This window comes from Bison bison, unplaced genomic scaffold (assembly GCF_000754665.1).
Source record: "Bison bison bison isolate TAMUID 2011002044 unplaced genomic scaffold, Bison_UMD1.0 scf7180017864330, whole genome shotgun sequence".
Taxonomy (NCBI): Eukaryota; Metazoa; Chordata; class Mammalia; order Artiodactyla; family Bovidae; genus Bison; species Bison bison.
The window spans coordinates 12868056-12887347 of NW_011494902.1; the positions used below are offsets into that span (position 1 = coordinate 12868056).

Sequence of the window (19292 nt, forward strand, 5' to 3'; positions counted from 1 at the left end):
GCATCCAGCGTCATGCATCGAACCTGGACTGGCAACTCGTTTCCTACATGATATTTTACATGTTTCATTGCCATTCTCCCAAATCTTCCCACCCTCTCCCTCTCCCACAGAGTCCATAAGACTGTTCTATACACCAGTGTCTCTTTTGCTGTCTCGTACACCGGGTTATTGTTACCATCTTTCTAAATTCCATATATATGCGTTAGTATACTGTATTTATGTTTTTCCTTCTGGCTTACTTCACTCTGTATAATAGGCTCCAGTTTTATCCACCTCATCAGAACTGATTCAAATGTATTCTTTTTAATGGCTGAGTAATACTCCATTGTGTATGTGTACCACAGCTTTCTTATCCATTCATCTGCTGATGGACATCTAGGTTGCTTCCATGTCTTGGCTATTATAAACAGTGCTGCGATGAACATTGGGGTACACGTGTCTCTTTCCCTTCTGGTTTCCTCAGTGGAGATCTCACCTTTTTCATTGGAACTTTTTATAACACTTGTGTCTGAACTTTGACTATTTGCCAGAGAAACTTTACTTCCTAGAGCAAATATCCTGATATTTTAGAACCAGAGATGTCTCATAATTTTGCACACATCTATGCATTATCAAAAGCCCTGTGAATTACTAGTCATTTAAATACCAGTTATCTACTTTTTGCTGATTGTTTTTTCATTGTAATTGCTCCCATTTCCCGTCTTGACCTTAATGTTTCAGAGAAAGGAAGGCATCCCACAATAGAGAGAGTGATCTTTCATTTGTGAGCTGCAAAGCTTCATAGATCCTAATTTGGCAGTATGTTTGCTGCAAAGCCTTGGAATGCTGTTTTGCAGTTTCAAAAGTGATCATACTCAGCTTCCCAGAATTTTTTATGCCTGGAGGATGCCACAAGAACAAGGGTAGCCTTGTTAACAGTTGCAATCTCTCGAAAACAAGATAGGATTTGGATATAAATCATCACTTCAGCTCACAAAGCTATGTTCTCCACCCCACTAAAGGATTGCATTTACATGTAAAATGGTTAATACTGATCTCCACTAGAACTCCTAAATGGAGGAATGTAGCTGCCATGTGTTCAGTGACTTTGGGGTTAGGGAAGAATGACATCACCAAATTTAAGCATATTATCGGGCTGACATAGAGGCACCTTGTTTTCTCTTCTGTGCATAGAGCAAGGATTGTGTTCTGAGTCTTGATTTTTTCCTCCCAAAGAATACCTTTCTACCCCACTTCTTAGCAGCTGCGATATGAAGGGTTGAAAATGTCACTTCAGCTAATGATGAATGATGCTTGACCTCCGTATGGGTTACTCCGAATTTTACGCAATGCTAAATTAATATGAGAGATTCCGACTCAAAGGACTTTGGCTGTTACGAACTGCTCTGAGGATGGAGTTGTGTAAAGCAGGCAGTAGCTTCAGGGTTTTTTGTTGTTGTGTCCTTGGTGGTGGTAGAGGGGTGGGGGCGCTGTAGAAGCAAGGTAGAAGACGCAGTGTGCTAACACTTTCATGTCTTTTCTCCTGTGACATTAAGATCTTTTCATACTGGAAATATTGTCAGTAGCAGAACCAGTTTGTGAAAAAAAATTCTCAAAAGGGCAACTGGCCCACATGTCTTTGTTGTTTTTATTTGAATATAATTAATTATGTAAAGCAATAGTTAGTGGAAGATTAACAATTAGTAGATTCTGTCAAGTAGTCACACGGAAATTACTAACTAATTGAACGACTGGTCCTCTATTGTGTCAGAAAGCAATGCTGAGTGTCATTCTTTTTATCTTTCTACTTTGTTGTTTTCACAGATCCCCTTGTTCTAAGATGTATGTTTCACAGCAGACTAATAAATAAATAACCCTGGTTGTAATTTCATAGCATGCAAAAGGGTTTGAAATAAAAACACCTGTTTTAATTAGCATTATGGTTTGTTCACTTTAAAAAAAAAAGTGATAATCCTGATGCAGTTAGCTGACATTTTTAAAGCTTTGAATTTCCATCTGTATCTTATATTATGATGTTTCAGGATTGTCATGAGTTAATTATGTTAACTTGGGAAGCATTGCTTGCATTTAGAATGAAAAACTTCAGCTTGAATAGACAGAAAAGCAGATGCTATCTTTCTTGTCAATTGCTTTGTTGTGGGCTGCCTTGCAACTTTTCATGTATTTCTGGATCTAAAGGGAAGTGTAAATCTCTATTTATTTTAAGTTTATCATAAACTACACAATTTCAGTATTCTTCTGTTTTGGCTGTATGTGTCTTGTGTATCCTTACATACATCACTTTCCTGCCCCCAAATCCAAAAACCCATGGTCAAATGATCTCTTCTTTAATTCTTAATTTGTTTTGTTGTGCCTAGCCATTATGGAGATTAGAGCATAATAAAATTGAAGAACAGGACAAGGCTACATGGCTTGATCCTTTTTTCAGTTAATTTTTCTACCACCTTTTTTTTGCTTTTGTACATCAACCTTTTAAACAGTGCAAAAATACGTGCAGCATCTGGGCACAACAAGGCATGTTAAGGATGGAGTAGACACTCTAAGTAGGAATTTCCATGCTTTTGTGAGCTTAATGTTCCTTTAACGTAGAGAGCAGCTGTGTTTATGTCAATAATTACACTTTGAAATAAGTGCATGTACATGTGTTTCTTTATGGGATTAAGGATGTTAGGGATGGCCTTCCACAAAAGATATTTGTGCCTCCCATCTCCACCCAGAAAGTTCCTACAGTATTCTAAGCCAAGTTATACTGTTTGAGATTCTGAACTATTACTCTGGACAACTGGATTCAAGTTTCTAACATACAGATTATTGGATTGTGCTTAGTGCTCAATCACTTCAGTCAAGTCCGACTCTTAGTGACCTCATGGACTGTAGGCCACCAGGCTCCCCTGTCCAAGAGATTCCCCAGCCAAGAATACTGGAGTGGGTTGCCATTTCCTCCTCCAGGGAATCTTCCCAACCCAGGGACTGAACCCATGTCTCCTGTGTTGGCAGACAGATTCTTTAGTACTGAGCCACCTAGGAAGCCCACTATTGGACTGATATGCTTGTAATTTTCTGTTTCCTCCCTGCTCCACACTGGTTCTCCCTTATTCTCTACCCTGCTCTGTACCCAGGATCTAACTTATATGTACCACTTCACCAAGGTCCTGTTTACCAAAAGGCTTCCAACCAGATTGAACCAGAAGGAGGCTTCTGCAGAACAGAGGATAGGAGGAGACAATGCAAGAATGCTCCGATTCTTAATGCTTAATCCCCAAATCAGGCTTCGTAGGTGGCACTAGTGGTAAAGAACCTGCCTGCTAATGTAGAAGTCACAAAAGACGTGGGTTCAATCCCTGGATCAGGAAGATCCCCTGGAGAAGGGCATGGCAACCTAACCTGTATTCTTGCCTGGAGAACCCCATGGACGGAGAAGCCAGGAGGGCTACAGTCCATAGGGTTGCAAAGAGTCGGACACGACTGAAGCATCTTAGCACGCATGCATGCACAATCCCCAAATTAGTGTCATAGAAAATAAATCCTCAGCTTTCAAAGGCAAGTGAGATCAAGCAGAAATGGATCACTCTAGGGAGGATTTTCGGAGATGGCAATGGCAACCCACTCCAGTACTCTTGCCTGGAAAATCCCATGAGTGGAGGAGCCTGGTAGGCTGCAGTCCATGGGGTCACTAAGAGTCGGACATGACTGAGTGACTTCACTTTCACTTTTCACTTTCATGCATTGGAGAAGGCAATGGCAACCCACTCTAGTACTCTTGCCTGGAGAATCCCAGGGACAGGGCAGCCTGGTGGCTGCCGTCTATGAGGTTGCACAGAGTCGGACATGACTGAAGCAACTTAGCAGCAGCAGCAGCAGCAGGGAGGATTTTGGGAGATGTGAATGCTTCCCTTTGGGCTTTAAAGAATTGGTAGGATGGAGTAGAAGGAGGGAGGGGATATGATAGCTTAGGGTCCAGAATGAGAAGGAACCAAAGTATGGAGGGTACGGAGTATAGCTTAACTTTTCTGGGGAACAGAAAGAATACCAGCTTAACAGGAACAGATGTCAGGGGTCTGAGTGAAGAGGAAAGTTAAGATTAAATGGCAGGTTGGGTCATGTATTAATAGTAGAGGCCTTGAATGGATGGAATGAGAAATCGTGGTCTTTAAAATACATGACAAACGTGTCCTCAATCTATAGACCCAATCTGTGAATGATATGTATTGTGGAGGTTTATTCAAGTGCCTTATCACACATTCAAATTAACTTTTGGCTGTTCTATCCCTTAAAAATAGCTCTGTTCATTAAAGGAAATGTAACCTAGATTTTCAGAAAACTAAAACATAATGTTCCTAAAATCATGTCATGCCTTAACCAAGAGTCATCATTTAGTACTGTCTTCCTAAAACCTTTTGGACTAATGTGGAGTGTTATAAATCTGACAGGTTATTTGTAGTTGGTTTGATTGCAAACTATCAACTTCAGACTATCAAACAACAAATTGATAGTTTGCATAGACATGACCATTGAGCCTGGGAAACACCTATCACTCCATTATGTTTCATTCCCCTCAACTTTAGATGTATTTTACCCATAAAATTTACAACATAGTGATCGTTATTCAGCACCAGTTCAGAGAACACTGGGTTTGCAGTGATTGGTGTTCTTTAGGACAGATGACCTGAATCACAAAGTGTGACTTATTCCGTGTACTTAAGACTGCTGCTCCTCCGCTAGAGACAAAACTGCTGTGGAGTTTACCTTGTCAAGCCAACTAATTTGTGTAGATGCTGATTTTTGGAACTTAAGTATTAACACAAGAATCTATGTTTAACACAGATTCCAATTTGTTGGTTGGATATTAACCAATCTGTTGGTTGGATATTCCTTTCAAATCAGTCTGGAGCTGTTTGCTTTTAAACTCATATAAAAAGAATTATATTCTGACTTCCAGGACATAAATTTGAGTGGTACCCTTCTCTTCTTGCTCTGTTTCTACATGACAATTTGTCTCCCTTATTATCTTAGTCTTGCAAAATAGTTTACAAGTGAGGAAACAATGTTAAAAACTTACTGTGACACTAACTTCCTGAGTGAACTTGAGCTAGTTAATTTCTCTGGTCTTTAGCTCTTCACATGTTAAGTTAGGATAGTACTACCTTGCTTGGTTGGATGGAAGTTAGTTAAGATTATGTGTGTGTAAAGTACATCTCGCAGTGACTGGCACATGATAGAAACTAACTTAACAGCTTCTGTTGTCATTACTGTAGTTATCATTACTATTTAACTCTTACTTCTATGTTGATAATTCTCAAATTGACCTATTTAATCTTTATCCCCTTTAATAAGCTTCATGTTCAAATATACAAATGTCTATATGGACATTGCCACCTGGAAATGCCAGTAGCATTGCCAAATCAAACTCATACTCCCTGGCATCTTCTTGTTGAGAATGAACTGAATGAATAAAAACTCTTCCTCGGTGTCTAATACGTGACAGCTGTATCAACACACCAACATCCTTCTAGCTAGAAACAATAGTTTTACCTGATTCTCTTTTCCCTTTACCACCACTGTTTTCATTAAATTTTAAGTCCTTTTATCCTCAACCTTTTCTTTGAATTTCTACAAAGACTACGTAATTCTGGCCTTCATGGTGCTTTGGACAATTGCAATGGCTTCCTAAATAATTTACATATTCTTATCTTTTCATCTCTCAAATACTATGTCCACTAAAATACACTCTGAGTGACATATATCCCCACTCAAACTTTTAATGGGTCTCTCTTGTCTAAAGAACATTTAATCTCTTAACATGACAGTGAAGCTATCCACTGATTTCCAAGCTAAGCTCTCGTCACCTTACACAACCCACTTTAGCATGCATGCATCAGAATCACCTGGAGTACTTGTTAAATCACAGATGGCCAGCCGCACCCCAGAGATTCTGATTCAGTAAGTCTGAGGTATGGTTCATTAATTTTCATTTCTAACATTGTCCTGTGTGATGCCAATATGGCTGGTGCTGAGACCACATTTGTATGACCAGGGCCTAGAACATCTTTCTTTCCCCATCTCAGTCCATCAAAATCCAATGAATCCCTTACTGCCATTGAATGAACCAGTTCATACTCTGTGCTAGCACAGTGCCTAAGGGTTCTAAAGGCTTAGAACCAGATTACTGGACTCTAGCTAAATATCTGCGTGAACCTGGATAAGTTACTTAATACTGGACCCATTTCCCTATCAGTAAAACTGGAAAAAATAATAGTGCTTATAGCGTATGTTGATGTGAAAATAAATGAACATATGTGAAGCACTTAGAATAGTGCCTGAGAAGGACTCAATTCTATTATGTTACCTAGTAGTTCATATCTTTAATCTAACACTCCACTTAGCATATTATGACATTTAGAGTTTGCAGAACAAAGTCCTTTACTAGATATTAAGCACCCTGAAAACAGAGACCACATCTCCATGAATTCCCAGAAACATAACCCCAGGCCTAGCACTTTATAGAAATTAAGTATAAAAACCTTTCAATTCAATTGAAATTCAGAAAAGATTGCAAAGAAATCTTAAGTAAAACTCTTCTAATCAATAAACAAAACCATCCATTTGTTTTTCCCTTATCATAAAGATGCATAAAAATGCGGTCAGTTATTAATAATACATTGAAAGTAGGTTTGCCTTTTCCTTTGACTTTTCTAAACTCTATAATTAAAACAGCTTCAAATTGAAAGATTGTAAAGAAGAAATTAATCTTATTGGTAAGTAAAAAAGCAAATCCCATGGTTGATGATAGATATGACCTGTTAGCAATAGTTCCACTTTTACACTTCCTTCTCTTACAATCAGCGTGTGGAGACCAGCATAATCCAATTAATTGTAATTCCCTTTTGTAGAGTCAGTAAAGTAGTGCATGATACTGAAACACCATTGAAGTCTTATCTCTGGTCAGATAATCCACATGGATTTTCCTTTTCCAACTACCAGCAGGTTTTTATAAACTTCAGGAAAATAGAATATTTTGACTTCCTTGAACTTGTGATAAATGTGATACACAATAATTGTCTCTGAACTTTAATCCTTTGTATATGCCTAGCCATCAGTTTTCTAGGCTTCTTTCTCTGCTGTACAATGGTTTCATGAATACACCTGCGTTTTTCTCTATCTCCTGACTGCATTTAAAATATTGTTTTTCCACAGTGAATATGCAGTATTTTAACACAACAGAGCATCTCAACTGAGCTGTTTGCTGCTGGTACCTCTTGGACGCATAATCTCTCATCCATATACTCCTTCTGATCCATCTTGCTCACTCCTGGCAAAGCACAGGAAAAATTATAACAATATGCTGAAATAAAAGTTATGTGACTGTGCTCTTTCACACACAGAATATCTTACTGTACGCATTTAATGCCTTTTCCATCTTAACTAAAGTTCAGCAGTTTGAGGTGCAACAGTAAAACTAGCATGAATTTATTTTTCCTTTTTCACAATTTCATGGACAGAAGGTCTGTTCTTAAACATCAATCTTAGTAACTTCAGCATACAACTTTTTTTCCTTTCCTTATTAAATGGAGAACATTTACCCTTTCACTTAGAGGAAACACATTATAGCATCTCTTTGGCATATCCAAATTGCCAGCATCACCAGTCTTGTGTTTGGGGGCCAGTATTAAGGAAGGGTGTCTTGCACACAAGCCTCTGATATTATGGCAGCCAGTGTGGTAGATTGAGATGGCTACCGGGTGACTGATGGAGGCTACACTAGACAAAAGGAAGATTCAGGTCCCTGGGAGTGGGGAGGGAAGGGGGCAAATCAGGACTGCGTGAGATTTCATCACACCACTCAGAATGACTTAAAATTTATTTCTAAAATTTATCATTTAATATTTTCAGACTGTGGTTGATGGCAGATACCTGTGGAAAGCAAAACTAAGGATGAAAGAGGACTGCTAAGGCTAAGTTATTTAGGGTGTGCCCCCAGAGTAATGGGCTTCCCAGGTAGCACAGTGGTAGAGAATCCACATGCCAGTGCAAGAGAGGCAAGAGACACAGGTTCGATCCTTGGGTTGGGAAGATATCCGGAGGAGCAAATGACAACACACTCCAGTATTCTTGCCTGGAAAATCCCACAGATAAGAGGAGCCTGGCCAGTTACAGTCCATGGGATTGCAAAGAGTCAGACACAACTGAGGACACAGGCACGGCCTGGAGTAATACGATTACCAGGCTAGGATGAGTAACATACTAAATGGACCTGAAATGAAGCTAAATGTAGGCCAGAGTGAAGATCAGCAGCAGAGACGTGGGTGACCTCAGGAACCATAGGCAAAAACTCAGGAGTGAGGGCCCCAGATGTGTTTTGTGTTAGACCAGAAGAGAAGAAAAGCAAGAAGAGTACCTAGTTGAAGAAAGCTGTGTCTTTCCACTAACATCACTCCAGTTTCCTCCACTAACTTTCTTGTGTGAGAATGTGTGGTGAAGTTAGCCTGAGTACATCTCTACTCTGCAGAGAAAAGGGAGAGGCTCGTATAGGCCAAAACTGCCTAGGCTACTTGGAAAGGTGTCTTAGTACTAACAGTTCACCTGAGACTATAGAAAATGATGTCTTCTGTCTTTCTACAAAAGGAACTGTAGATAACTCTCAGACTTGGACATTTATATAGTTATCATCATCATCTTTATTAAAAAGATACTTGGTAAGCACTAATTGAGCATGTCTTTGTACTAATGAATTGAATATAAAATTAAAAGGAGTAGCTCCTTTCCTAGAGACAGCATAATTCTAGTACTAATGTTAAAAAACTTAAGAATTGTCATATTTCAAGAGATTATATATCATTTCTTAGATATCTTACAATCCTCATTCTGTCATTATAACTGCCTTCCCCACCCATACCTCTTGCACTTAGCACATTTGACACATATTTGGTGTTTTATTTTTAATGAGTGAATGTATTAACTTGATTGGTAGTTTTGTTTCACTTTGCGCTATAAATGTAATACTGAAATTGATGTATAACAATGGAATTTCATTCATTCATTTCATTTTCAGCATGCTAATTCCTTTTTCTTTTGACTTTGTTTCTATTTAGATTTTTATTTCATCAGAAAACAGTCACTGTTGTTGGGTTTATTTTTTTGATTTGTACTTACCGTTGACCCCTGAGCACTGAGGGGATTAGGTGTGGCAAAACTTCCATGCAGTTGAAAACCGGAATATAATTTATAATCCACCCTCCATATGCGCAGTTCCTCTGTAGCCATGGCTCTGCGTCTGCTGATTTGACCAAGTGCGGGTCATTTAGCCCTGCAGTATTTGAAAAAAACTTGTATATTAAGTAAACCCTTGCAGTTCAAACCCAGGTCGTTCAACGGTCAGCTGTATTATTGTTATATATTTGTTAAGCATCAATTGTTTATCAGTTCTTACTTAAAGAGTCAAACTTTTCTTTTCATCAGAAGTTACATCTCTCATGACAGTACAGTAAAAGGAGTAATTTAAGCCAGATATTATATAAGATTCTGAAAATATTTGCCAAAGTCTGACTGACAAAGATAATACTCAAATAAATTTTCTAATAATGTATAACAAGCCTATACTAGATCTTTTATATCTCTTCACTGAATTCTCACACAAAATTAGGAGGGAGAGATAACAGTTCTCATTGGACAAGTAAGGAAACCAGTATGTTAAGCAATATCTATATATATGCACGTACCTACAATAGACATATTATCTGTATACGGGTATTTATAGACCTTAGTTATATTTATTTCCTAGATATCATTATGAGATATGTTTTGACCTGACCTTCTGCTTGGTATTTACAAATGTAATATAACTCAGAGAGAACAAAAAGCGATAGTGTTGAAACTTAGAGCCGATAACGAAGAAAACTTTCAAAAATGACTTGAAATTTAATCCTATGGATTCTCTACCCTTTGGCGTATGTAATGTATGAAATCATCCATGGAATTTGAGTGAATTCAGAATCTGTTTGGAGAAGATGGTCAAATAAAATGAACCATTGTGTATAGTGTCTGCAGAGCACAAAAAGCCTTTGACCGCATGGAAATAAGAGCAGTATTGGAAGCTCGAGTAAGAAAGGAATTAAAGAAGTATATATTGGTATCATGAAAGGTATCCTTTTTTAAAATTTACGATCCTAACAAAGTCAATTCATTTTTATCATTGTTACTGTTGTTAGAGTCTGAACAGGGCTACCTCCCCTCGGATGCCTAGACAAAAAAACCTAGGAGCCAGGAGAGAAAAGTAATGTCCATAACAGCCTTTTATAAGGTGGCATTATACATGGAGTTACGATGGGAAGATGCTGTATGTTATGCCATTATAAATTAAAGATGCGAAAGCAGTGACACGTTTGTTATAGTTTCCATCTGTGGTGCCTGCTTCACAAATTTCAGTTGTACCTATTTATTATGTTATTATTTACATTCAAATGAAATCTGAGGAAAAACAAAAATAAGGCATAGTCATTCTTGACTCAGTTCCTGTACTGGTTAGCTGGGGAAGGATAGATAGAGTAGAAGGCTGCTCCACCACCATCAAAGAGAGTCACTAAAGACATTTCATTAGCCTGTGACATTATTTGCATGCCTTGGGCTTCTTAAGTGATTTCCAAAGAAATATACACAGCATGAAGTCCATGGAAAGCAAGCTAAAATGGCATACCAAAATACCCCAATTTATTTTCACTTAACCCAGTGGAGTTAAGAAATAGAAGCTTTCATGAAAGAGGCTTTAGCATGTTGGAGAATTTCTGCTTATTTTCTTGGCTCCTCCCTTTTTCTTACTACAAGGAGGCCACACAAAACTGAATTCGGTAAACCAGGTGGCAAAAGTGTCCATTCTCTATATGGATCAAGCCATCTCTTTTTATAGTAGAGCAACCATTTTCAAATGTATGTCTTCTAATAGCTTCCTGCAGGTTACTGTGGTAAATAGTAAGGAATAAATTTCTTTGGTTTTGGAATATAAAATTACATATTTAAAACAACTTTCTGCCTTCTTTGATAGATAACCACGGCCATAGGGAGTTAATTTGGCTTGCATTGAGATCTTGTGTGTGTGTGTGTGTGTGTGTGTGTGTGTGCGTGTGTGCACGGGCGCTCGAGTATGCACAATGTCAGTTGCACACTGCTTGTGCAACTGCTTGCCACCCCATGGACTATATAGCCCACCAGGCTCCTCAGTCCATGGCATTTCCCTGGCAAGAATACTGGAGTGGATTGCCATTTCCTACTCCAGGGGATCTTCCCGACCCAGGGATCGAACCTGCTTCCCTTATGTCTCCTGCATTGTCAGGCAGATTCTTTACCACTAACACCACCTGCGAAGCCCAAGATTTCTAGAGAACAATTTTAAATGTTCCTTAGTATTTCATGTCTTGGGCTATAGCAGCAATGAAGTATTTCTACTTTAGAAGTAGTAGCTGGAAAAAAGAATGAGTAAGAAAATAGCAATCATGATTTTATTGTCTGGTAGTCATGCTAGAGAGTATCCTGCATGTGTATAGGGCAAACCATTTGAAATAGTTAGGTTGAGCCTGAATAGGCAAGAAATTGTTCAACTAATTCAAATTTCAAATGCTTTCTCTGAATCTAGATAATAATTTTTATTTAGTTTGAATTACTTAAACAGCTATTTCTGTTGTCTACCATATTTCATATGTGACACGGCCCATGATTTGAGAAAATGTCTAGATATGATCTAGGAACATGATGTCTTTCTCCGCACAGAAACTTTGGGTTGGGCATTGTATTCATTCTCTAGGGTTGCCAGAACAAAGTATCATAGACTAGGAGGGATGGGGGGCTAGGGGATTAAACAATGGAAATGTATTTCCTCTCCGACCAGAATCAAGGTGTTGGCAAGGTTGCTTTCTTCTGAAGCTTCTCTCCTTAGCTTGTGGATGCCTGTCTTTTTCCTATGTCTTCACATGGTCTTCCTTTGTGATGTCTAATTGCCCCTTCTTATAAAGAAACCAGTCATATTGGAATAAAGCCATCCATGTCACCTCATTTTACCTTAATTACCTCTTTAAAGGCCCTATCTCCAAATATGGTGGGGTAGTGGTCATGTATGGATGTGAGAGTTGGACTGTGAGGAAAGCTGAGCACCAAAGAATTGATGCTTTTGAACTGTGGTGTTGGAGAAGACTCTTGAGAGTCCCTTGGACTGCAAGGAGATCCAACCAGTCCATTCTAAAGGAGATCAGCCCTGGGAGTTCTTTGGAAGGAATGATGCTAAAGCTGAAACTCCAGTACTTTGGCCACCTCATATGAAGAGTTGACTCATTGGAAAAGACTCTAATGCTGGGAGGGATTGGGGGTAGGAGGAAAAGGGGACAACAGAGGATGAGATGGCTGGATGGCATCACCGACTCGATGGATGTGAGTTTGAGTGAACTCTAGGAGATGGTGATGGACAGGGAGGCCTGGCGTGCTGCGATTCATGGAGTCGCAAAGAGTCAGACACAACTGGGTGACTGAACTGAACAGGAGTTTGAGACTCCAAGTTGTTCATTGGAGCAGTGTGGTGGTGGGGGCACAATTCAGCCCATAACAAACATAAAGCACATTTCGGGGGTGAATTTGTCTCTGCTTTAAGGTCAAAAAGAGTATTATTCTAGGGGACAGGAATAAGATGGAAAATGCCTAGAACCTACTTTATTTTCACTTGAATAAAATTTCTGAGCACCTGGCGAAGCCCTCTCTTTGAGGTATCCAAAGCAGCCTCAACAGTTGTAGCTCTAAAAAGGCACCAAATACAGCTCCTAGTATGTAGTCTCCATTCAAGCTACAATTGTTGAGTAAAAATTAAATAAACTAGCAAATTAACTGGTCGACCAGCCTAATTTTCTAAGATAACGTCCCCACCAAAGTCTGATGTTCCCAAGGAATTACAGAGGTCCTTTAGTGGGTGCAGGATGCAAAGAGGATGGTTTTGGCACAAAGTTTACATATCGCTGTGTTTGAGAATTTGGAACCTCTCTAATCCACCAGAAATCAGATTGAACCGTCACTTTAAAGAGCTAACACGACAGGAAAGGTTGAGCTAGTTGGATGATTCACCCGACTTCCTTTTGATCCACCCCTTTAAATGCTAAACTAAAAATCAGCTGTATCCTTATAAACGGTATGTTTCATCCACTCATATCTAATCTTCCAGTTTGATTTTATGGCCAAACATATTATTATTTTTTGGATCAATTGTCCCTATGACATCTCTTTCATTCATGATGTGACTTTCATGTACCCAGCAGGGCTTTCCGATAAGGTTTCCAAATGGTCATCTGTGCTGGAAGCAGATACCATATCCTTTATGAGAGTTTCACGATGTAATAGGTTCTTGTCACTGTATTAATGATATCAGAGCTATTCTCTCTGTATCCTGGTAAAGTTGGGCTGTCTTTTCCTCTTTTTTTTTTTTATTACACCAGTAAAATAAAAGTTGGAAAGGGACTTTAAAACTGCCGTGGAAAAATTACAAGGCAAAAGTGTACTTGTCTTTCAATATACAAAGATGCTCATCTTTATTCTTATGTAACTATTCTACTCTGGAGAGTCCAAGTTTGTCTGCAGCTTCATGTCAACCAATCCTGGGTTAACACAGTGCCTTTAGTTAAAGTCAGACAATGTTGCAACTTTGAGTTATAGCAAGTCTGTAGAGCAATATATAATACGAGAAGAGAGTGGTGATTAAGCTATTAGTGATATTTATTTATTTATTTTTGACTGCAATATGTCTTCATTGCTGTGTGTGGACTTTCTCTAGTTGAGGCAAGCGAGGGCCACTCTTCACTGTGATGTGTGGGCTTCTCTTTGTGATGGCTTCTCGTTGTGGAGCATGGGCTACAGGTGTACAGGCTTCAGTAGTTGAAGCACATGGGCTCTGTAGTTGTGGCTAATGGGCTTTAGAGCATGGCTCAATAGTCGTGGTACACAGGCTTAGCTGCTTCAAGGCTTGTGGAATCTTTCTGAACCAGAGATTGAACCTTTGTCTCCTGCATTGGCAAGAGGATTCTTAACCACTGAACCACCAAGGAAATCCTATTAGTGATATTTAAATATTTCTTTTTCCATGGAAATTATCATGACATTCTGTGGTTCTCAAAGATACACCTTTCAGTTCTTTTTAAAAAGAGGTAATTTCTAATAGCTATTGTCAAAAATGTTTAATTTCAAATATAGTGGATTTTTAGCTAGATATAGGTAAGTTTTTATTTAAAAAAAACAAGTCTACAAAAAACCCTTTAAGGAAGGACATTTCAAGATAGACTTGAATGCTTGGATACAATATTAAAATATATTTGTTGTGGTATCTTAAAAGTCACAGAGTGACTTTGGATTTTGGAGCTTAAGCTGTCTTCAATTCTGTTTAAATGGTTTAAGCCAAAAGCCGTAACCAACATGAATTTACAATAACCTGATTAGAGGGCCAGGAGAAACCAGCACAGATTATTGGTGTGACGATTGTGAGGTGTCTTGACTCAACCAGACTTCTTCCCAGTACTGGACTCCAGCATGTGAAGTTTTTGTTGAGCTCCTATGACAAATTGCATCATGCTGAGGCAAATCCTCTAAGACAATCAGGATGGTTTATGATGTTTGCTCAGTATTTCCATTACTTTAATCCCTAATATATTTTGCCTTTTGGGCCTTTATTCACCTTCCCCATCACAAGGGCATCTTGGATATGCTTGAGGTTTTTTTGCTTTCCAAATGTTTTTCAGATACATTTTCTCATTTGATACAAATGACTATCTTTCTAAATATATTTATTTCACAAATAAATAGATACACAATAAATTAGTGGTAAATCCAGGTCTGGTGTTTTATATAATCTCTTTCTCACTCTATCATGTTTCCTCTTCACTCTAGCACCACATAGTAATTTGCTCCATCTTCTGTCCCATTCCTAATGCATTCTTTTTATTGCCAGTTTGCTTTATATCTATTTATATAAAAATCTGTGTCTTCTATAAATGAGTAATTAGGAAAGATCAGAGTCAGGTCACAGGTAAAAGCATAGCCTCAAGTAAGATATTTAGGGATAAAATATAAAAATCACTATCTTTGAAGTAATAGTCAATCCACTATGACTGGCAATTACCACTTACTTGCCTTTATCCTTTCAGCTTCTGCAAGCCAGGCTTAGCCTGACCATAGTGGTTTGGAGAGAGACTGATTGGCTCCTTGGGCTTCACGGGTGGCTCATTCGGTAAAGAGTCTGCCTGAAGTGCAGGAGATGCAGTTTCGATCCCTGGGTTGGGAAGATCCCCTGTAGAAGGAAATGAAAACCCACTCCAGTATTCTTGCCTGGGAAATCCCAGGGACAGAGGAGCCTGGTGGGCTACAGTCCATGGGGTCACAAAAGAGTCAGACATGACTTAGAGACTAAGCAACAACAACAAATTGACTCCTTATCCTGGGTTTATAACTTGTCAGCCGTGGAAATTTTACTTAATCTATACATGCTTCATTTTTCCTGTCTGTAAAATAAGCTGATGATAACAATAGCATAGACCTCATTATTGAAAAAAAATTATATAAAAAAAATGTAAAGTGCATAGCATAGTCTCTAGCATGGTGTAAGCATCAAATAACTATTGGTTATTGTTTCTGTTGCAAAGATTCCCTAAAATATAGTCATCTGAATTTTGTTCTGTAACAGATTTTTATTTTGTCAATAATAATTACCAGATCTTAATGTTGAATGTGTTAGTTACTCATTCATGTCTTTGCGACCCTATGGACTGTAGCCCACCAGGCTCCTCTCTCCATGTAATTCTCCAGGCAAAAATACTGGAGTTGCCATTACCTTCTCCAGAGGATCTTCCCGACCAAGGGATCAAACCCAGGTCTCCTGCATTGCAGGCAGATTCTTTACCAAATGAGCCACCAGGGAAGCCCCACCAGCACTTACGTTCATGTTGAAGAAACCTCAATATGCACATATCTAGTTTTCTATTTCTCTATACATCAAAGGTAAACTTCACAAATCAACGTTTGTTGAGTAACTTTTATAGACTCTTACAGACTCCATTGTTTTGGTTCTCTACTGGGGGATCACTTTGTACCCCCAGGAGATATTTGGCAATACCTGGAGACATTTTTCATCAGCACCATTGGGAAGTGCTGCTGGCAACCAGTTGGCTGAGGCCAGGGATGCTACTAAATACCATAGCATGCACAGGACAGCCCCCGTTACAAAGAATTATTCAGTCCCGAATGTCAACAGTGCTTCACTACAGAGAAATCATGCTCGTTTGAAAAGGGGGGAACAAGAAGACATCATCACTGCTAACAGATTTGTAAGAAAATGCCTATCAGATAATACAAATGTGTTCATAATGATACCTGTTAACACAGAAATGAGTGTCACTTCATCTTCACTACAGATTGCATTCATGAGAAGGCATATAAATATGGACCCAACTGTGTGTTTAGATAAGTATCAGTGGTCTTGAAAAATATGCCTTAAAGTCCTCTGTTTTACAAAGAAATCTTAACCTTGGTTGTTTATGGAAAAACTTAATATAAAAATTAGGTATTATATACCAAAAGACTTTCCAACTACTTACCATCTTATTTATTGAAGCTACTTGTTGGGGGGCTATACATGGTCTTTTTAAAATGAAGACCACATAATAGGAATGTTAGTTTAAGTAACACAAGTTGATATTGATATTATATGGCATTTTGAATGGATATAATCAAATGGTGTTGATTGAGTGGTAGATTTTCTTTTTTATGTATATTGAAATATTTCATTTTCAAAATCAGTTGAATTAATTGATGTTTATCTGAAGGTGACAAACATGACTGGCATCTATCTTTGGTTATGCAATTGTTTGCTCTTATTGTTTGCTTGCTCAAAATAAAATCATCCTGTTTTTTAACCTGCTAAACTTAAACGTACGCAGCAAAATAGCGTTTTGTGTTGGACTTTTGTACTCTTAAACCTATGCACCAAAATGAATTTTTGTGTGGATTTTTGTGATAAATTTTTGGTAGAGATAGTTGTGCATGTGAGCATGTGTGTGTATGTGTGTGTTTGTGTGTATTTAGTTTTCCACTTAAAGTTCAGTGCCAAAGCTACCGTACTTATACATTTTCTAAATGTGCTGTAAGCAATAAGTTGTACAACATTTTTAGAACATGTGTTAAGCTATTTCTCTAAGAATGAAGCTCTTAACAAAACATAAGCACTCTGCATGAGATCTTAGCAGCAAAGTGCTTAAAAGATAAAGTAAGAATTGGTACCATGGGAAGAACACCAGCTGTAGAGCGCACAGGTCCATTATGAGAAGTATGGTAGTGGGTAGGGAGAAAATGATTTAATCAGGAGTAAAACCAATTTTATTATAAGGGCACGCAGGGGGTGTGGCACCATAGTGAGAGGGACATTTCAAAATATCTGACAGATTTCAACAATGTGAAAACCCCGTTCTTTAAAGTGACAGTAAACCCCATCAGGTCTCCCTTTCTGATGCTATTGTTAACAGTTGACTGTTTAAAGCTGGCCTGCTAGGATGCTGTCGTCCTATTTCAATAGTGTGTAGCCAAATAAAAGACTAATTGTTGAAATACAATCAATCAAAAATGATTGCAGGGCAGAAAGAAGGTCTCCTCTGCTGATTTTGTTGTGGGTCAAATTATTGTGTTATGATTGAGGTAGGGATGGAGACTGAAAGGGAAGAGGAAAATAGCCCAGCTGAAATAAACAGATTCACCTTCATTCCTTCTCTTTGCAAACAGCCAGTTGAGCAGGAACGTCACTTACCAGCCCTGGGAATAATAATCCATTTAGAAAAAAAAGATCTGATAAAGATTTCAGCTAATATTTTTAAAAGGACATGAACACTATTAGCAAAACAGCCCATGCAGAGATTCCCTACAGTGACAATTCTCAGCTTTTCTTACATTTTTGGTGCAAAGTCTCCTCTGCATTCATAAACCTGACACAAGCTGGCATCTAAATGTGAGCGCAAGATATCGGTAAAGACACACAATTCCAGTTGACCAAATACCTAGTAAGTTCTTGCCAGGATCCTCAGCTTTCCTGTTAACCCCCAGGTTGTCCAAAATGATTAACCTCAGCTTTCATTAAGCCCAGAATCCAAAATCTTTTCTGTGTTGTAACGTTCAGAAAGACAAATACTGTGTTTCAGCAGCAATGCCTGTATGCCTGCTTCCTTTTAGTTGTATGTAAAGGTGTCACTTTCAGACATTATTGCATCCACTTTTTGAGTGAGAATGGTTCCAGTCTTTCATACTGAAGACGAAAGAGAAGGAAATAATTGCCCAGACTCTTTTTATTTCTTCTGAGAACTTTATTGGGGCCTTTATTGCCTTTAATATTTAAATGTCTCAACTCACTCAAGCTTCCCAAGCAAACATTTCCGTTGTTTCTAAGAGGAGTTGGTGAGCACTTGTGGTTTGTCTTTAGCGTGTTATCATTTTTGACAGCTTTGCATAGCCTACGTAGGCCAACAGGGGTCTGTCTAATATTGTTGCTGGGCACATTTTCCTCGCTGAGATGAAAACTAAAAAAAAAAGAAAAAGATATTTTTGAAGCGGTAAGAAGGAATTAATATCTTTTCTCACTCGGTATTCTATTCCTTGCTGACTTTATATTCAGCAAAAAAAGGAAAAAAGTGTTACCCATTATTCCCTTGTATATAGCAAGGCTAACACATGTAAAGCAATAACTCATTTTCTATTGCCATGTTTAGCATATGTCTCCTGTTGGCTCAGCAAGGCCTTTAGGCCGGTCCCTTGAGCCAGCCATCATTGGCAACTCTTAGCCCCTCGGCCTCTAAACCAAATAGCTTTGAATCATGTTGAGCTGTGATGCTAATTTTCATACTGATGCATTATGGGAATAAATGTATCTGACATACTGTGTCAATGGCACTGTCTCTTTGTGTCTCTTGTTTTTTTGTTAGCTGCATTCCTACAGATGGTATTCCATTGAAAATGTTCCCTTCCTATGGAAAAAAGGGAAAAAAAAAAAAAAAAAACACGCACAGCACCAAACCTCTAGGTGCAGAAGGCTGTTAACGGTTGCTGATGATAGTAGGCAAACATTAACATAATAATTAGTGTCTTGTAATTGTTTCATTAAAACCAGTTGTTCCATTTCTCCTCGTGTTTTCCCAGAAGAGAAGCTGAATTTGGACGACAGCCAGTGGGAGGACATCCACGTTGTCACCGGAGCACTGAAGATGTTTTTCCGGGACTTGCCTGAGCCGCTCTTCCCTTACAGT

At 38.6% G+C, this 19292-nt stretch overlaps 1 protein-coding gene across 1 annotated transcript in view; it reads left to right on the plus strand.

Annotated features, from left to right (window-relative positions):
• ARHGAP15 (Rho GTPase activating protein 15) overlaps positions 1-19292 on the plus strand; it is a 702765-nt gene that overhangs the window by 538404 nt on the left and 145069 nt on the right. Inside the window, exon 12 of the mRNA XM_010853686.1 lies at positions 19186-19292. Within this exon, the coding sequence (XP_010851988.1) occupies positions 19186-19292 (107 nt within the window). The remainder of the gene's footprint in view (positions 1-19185) is intronic.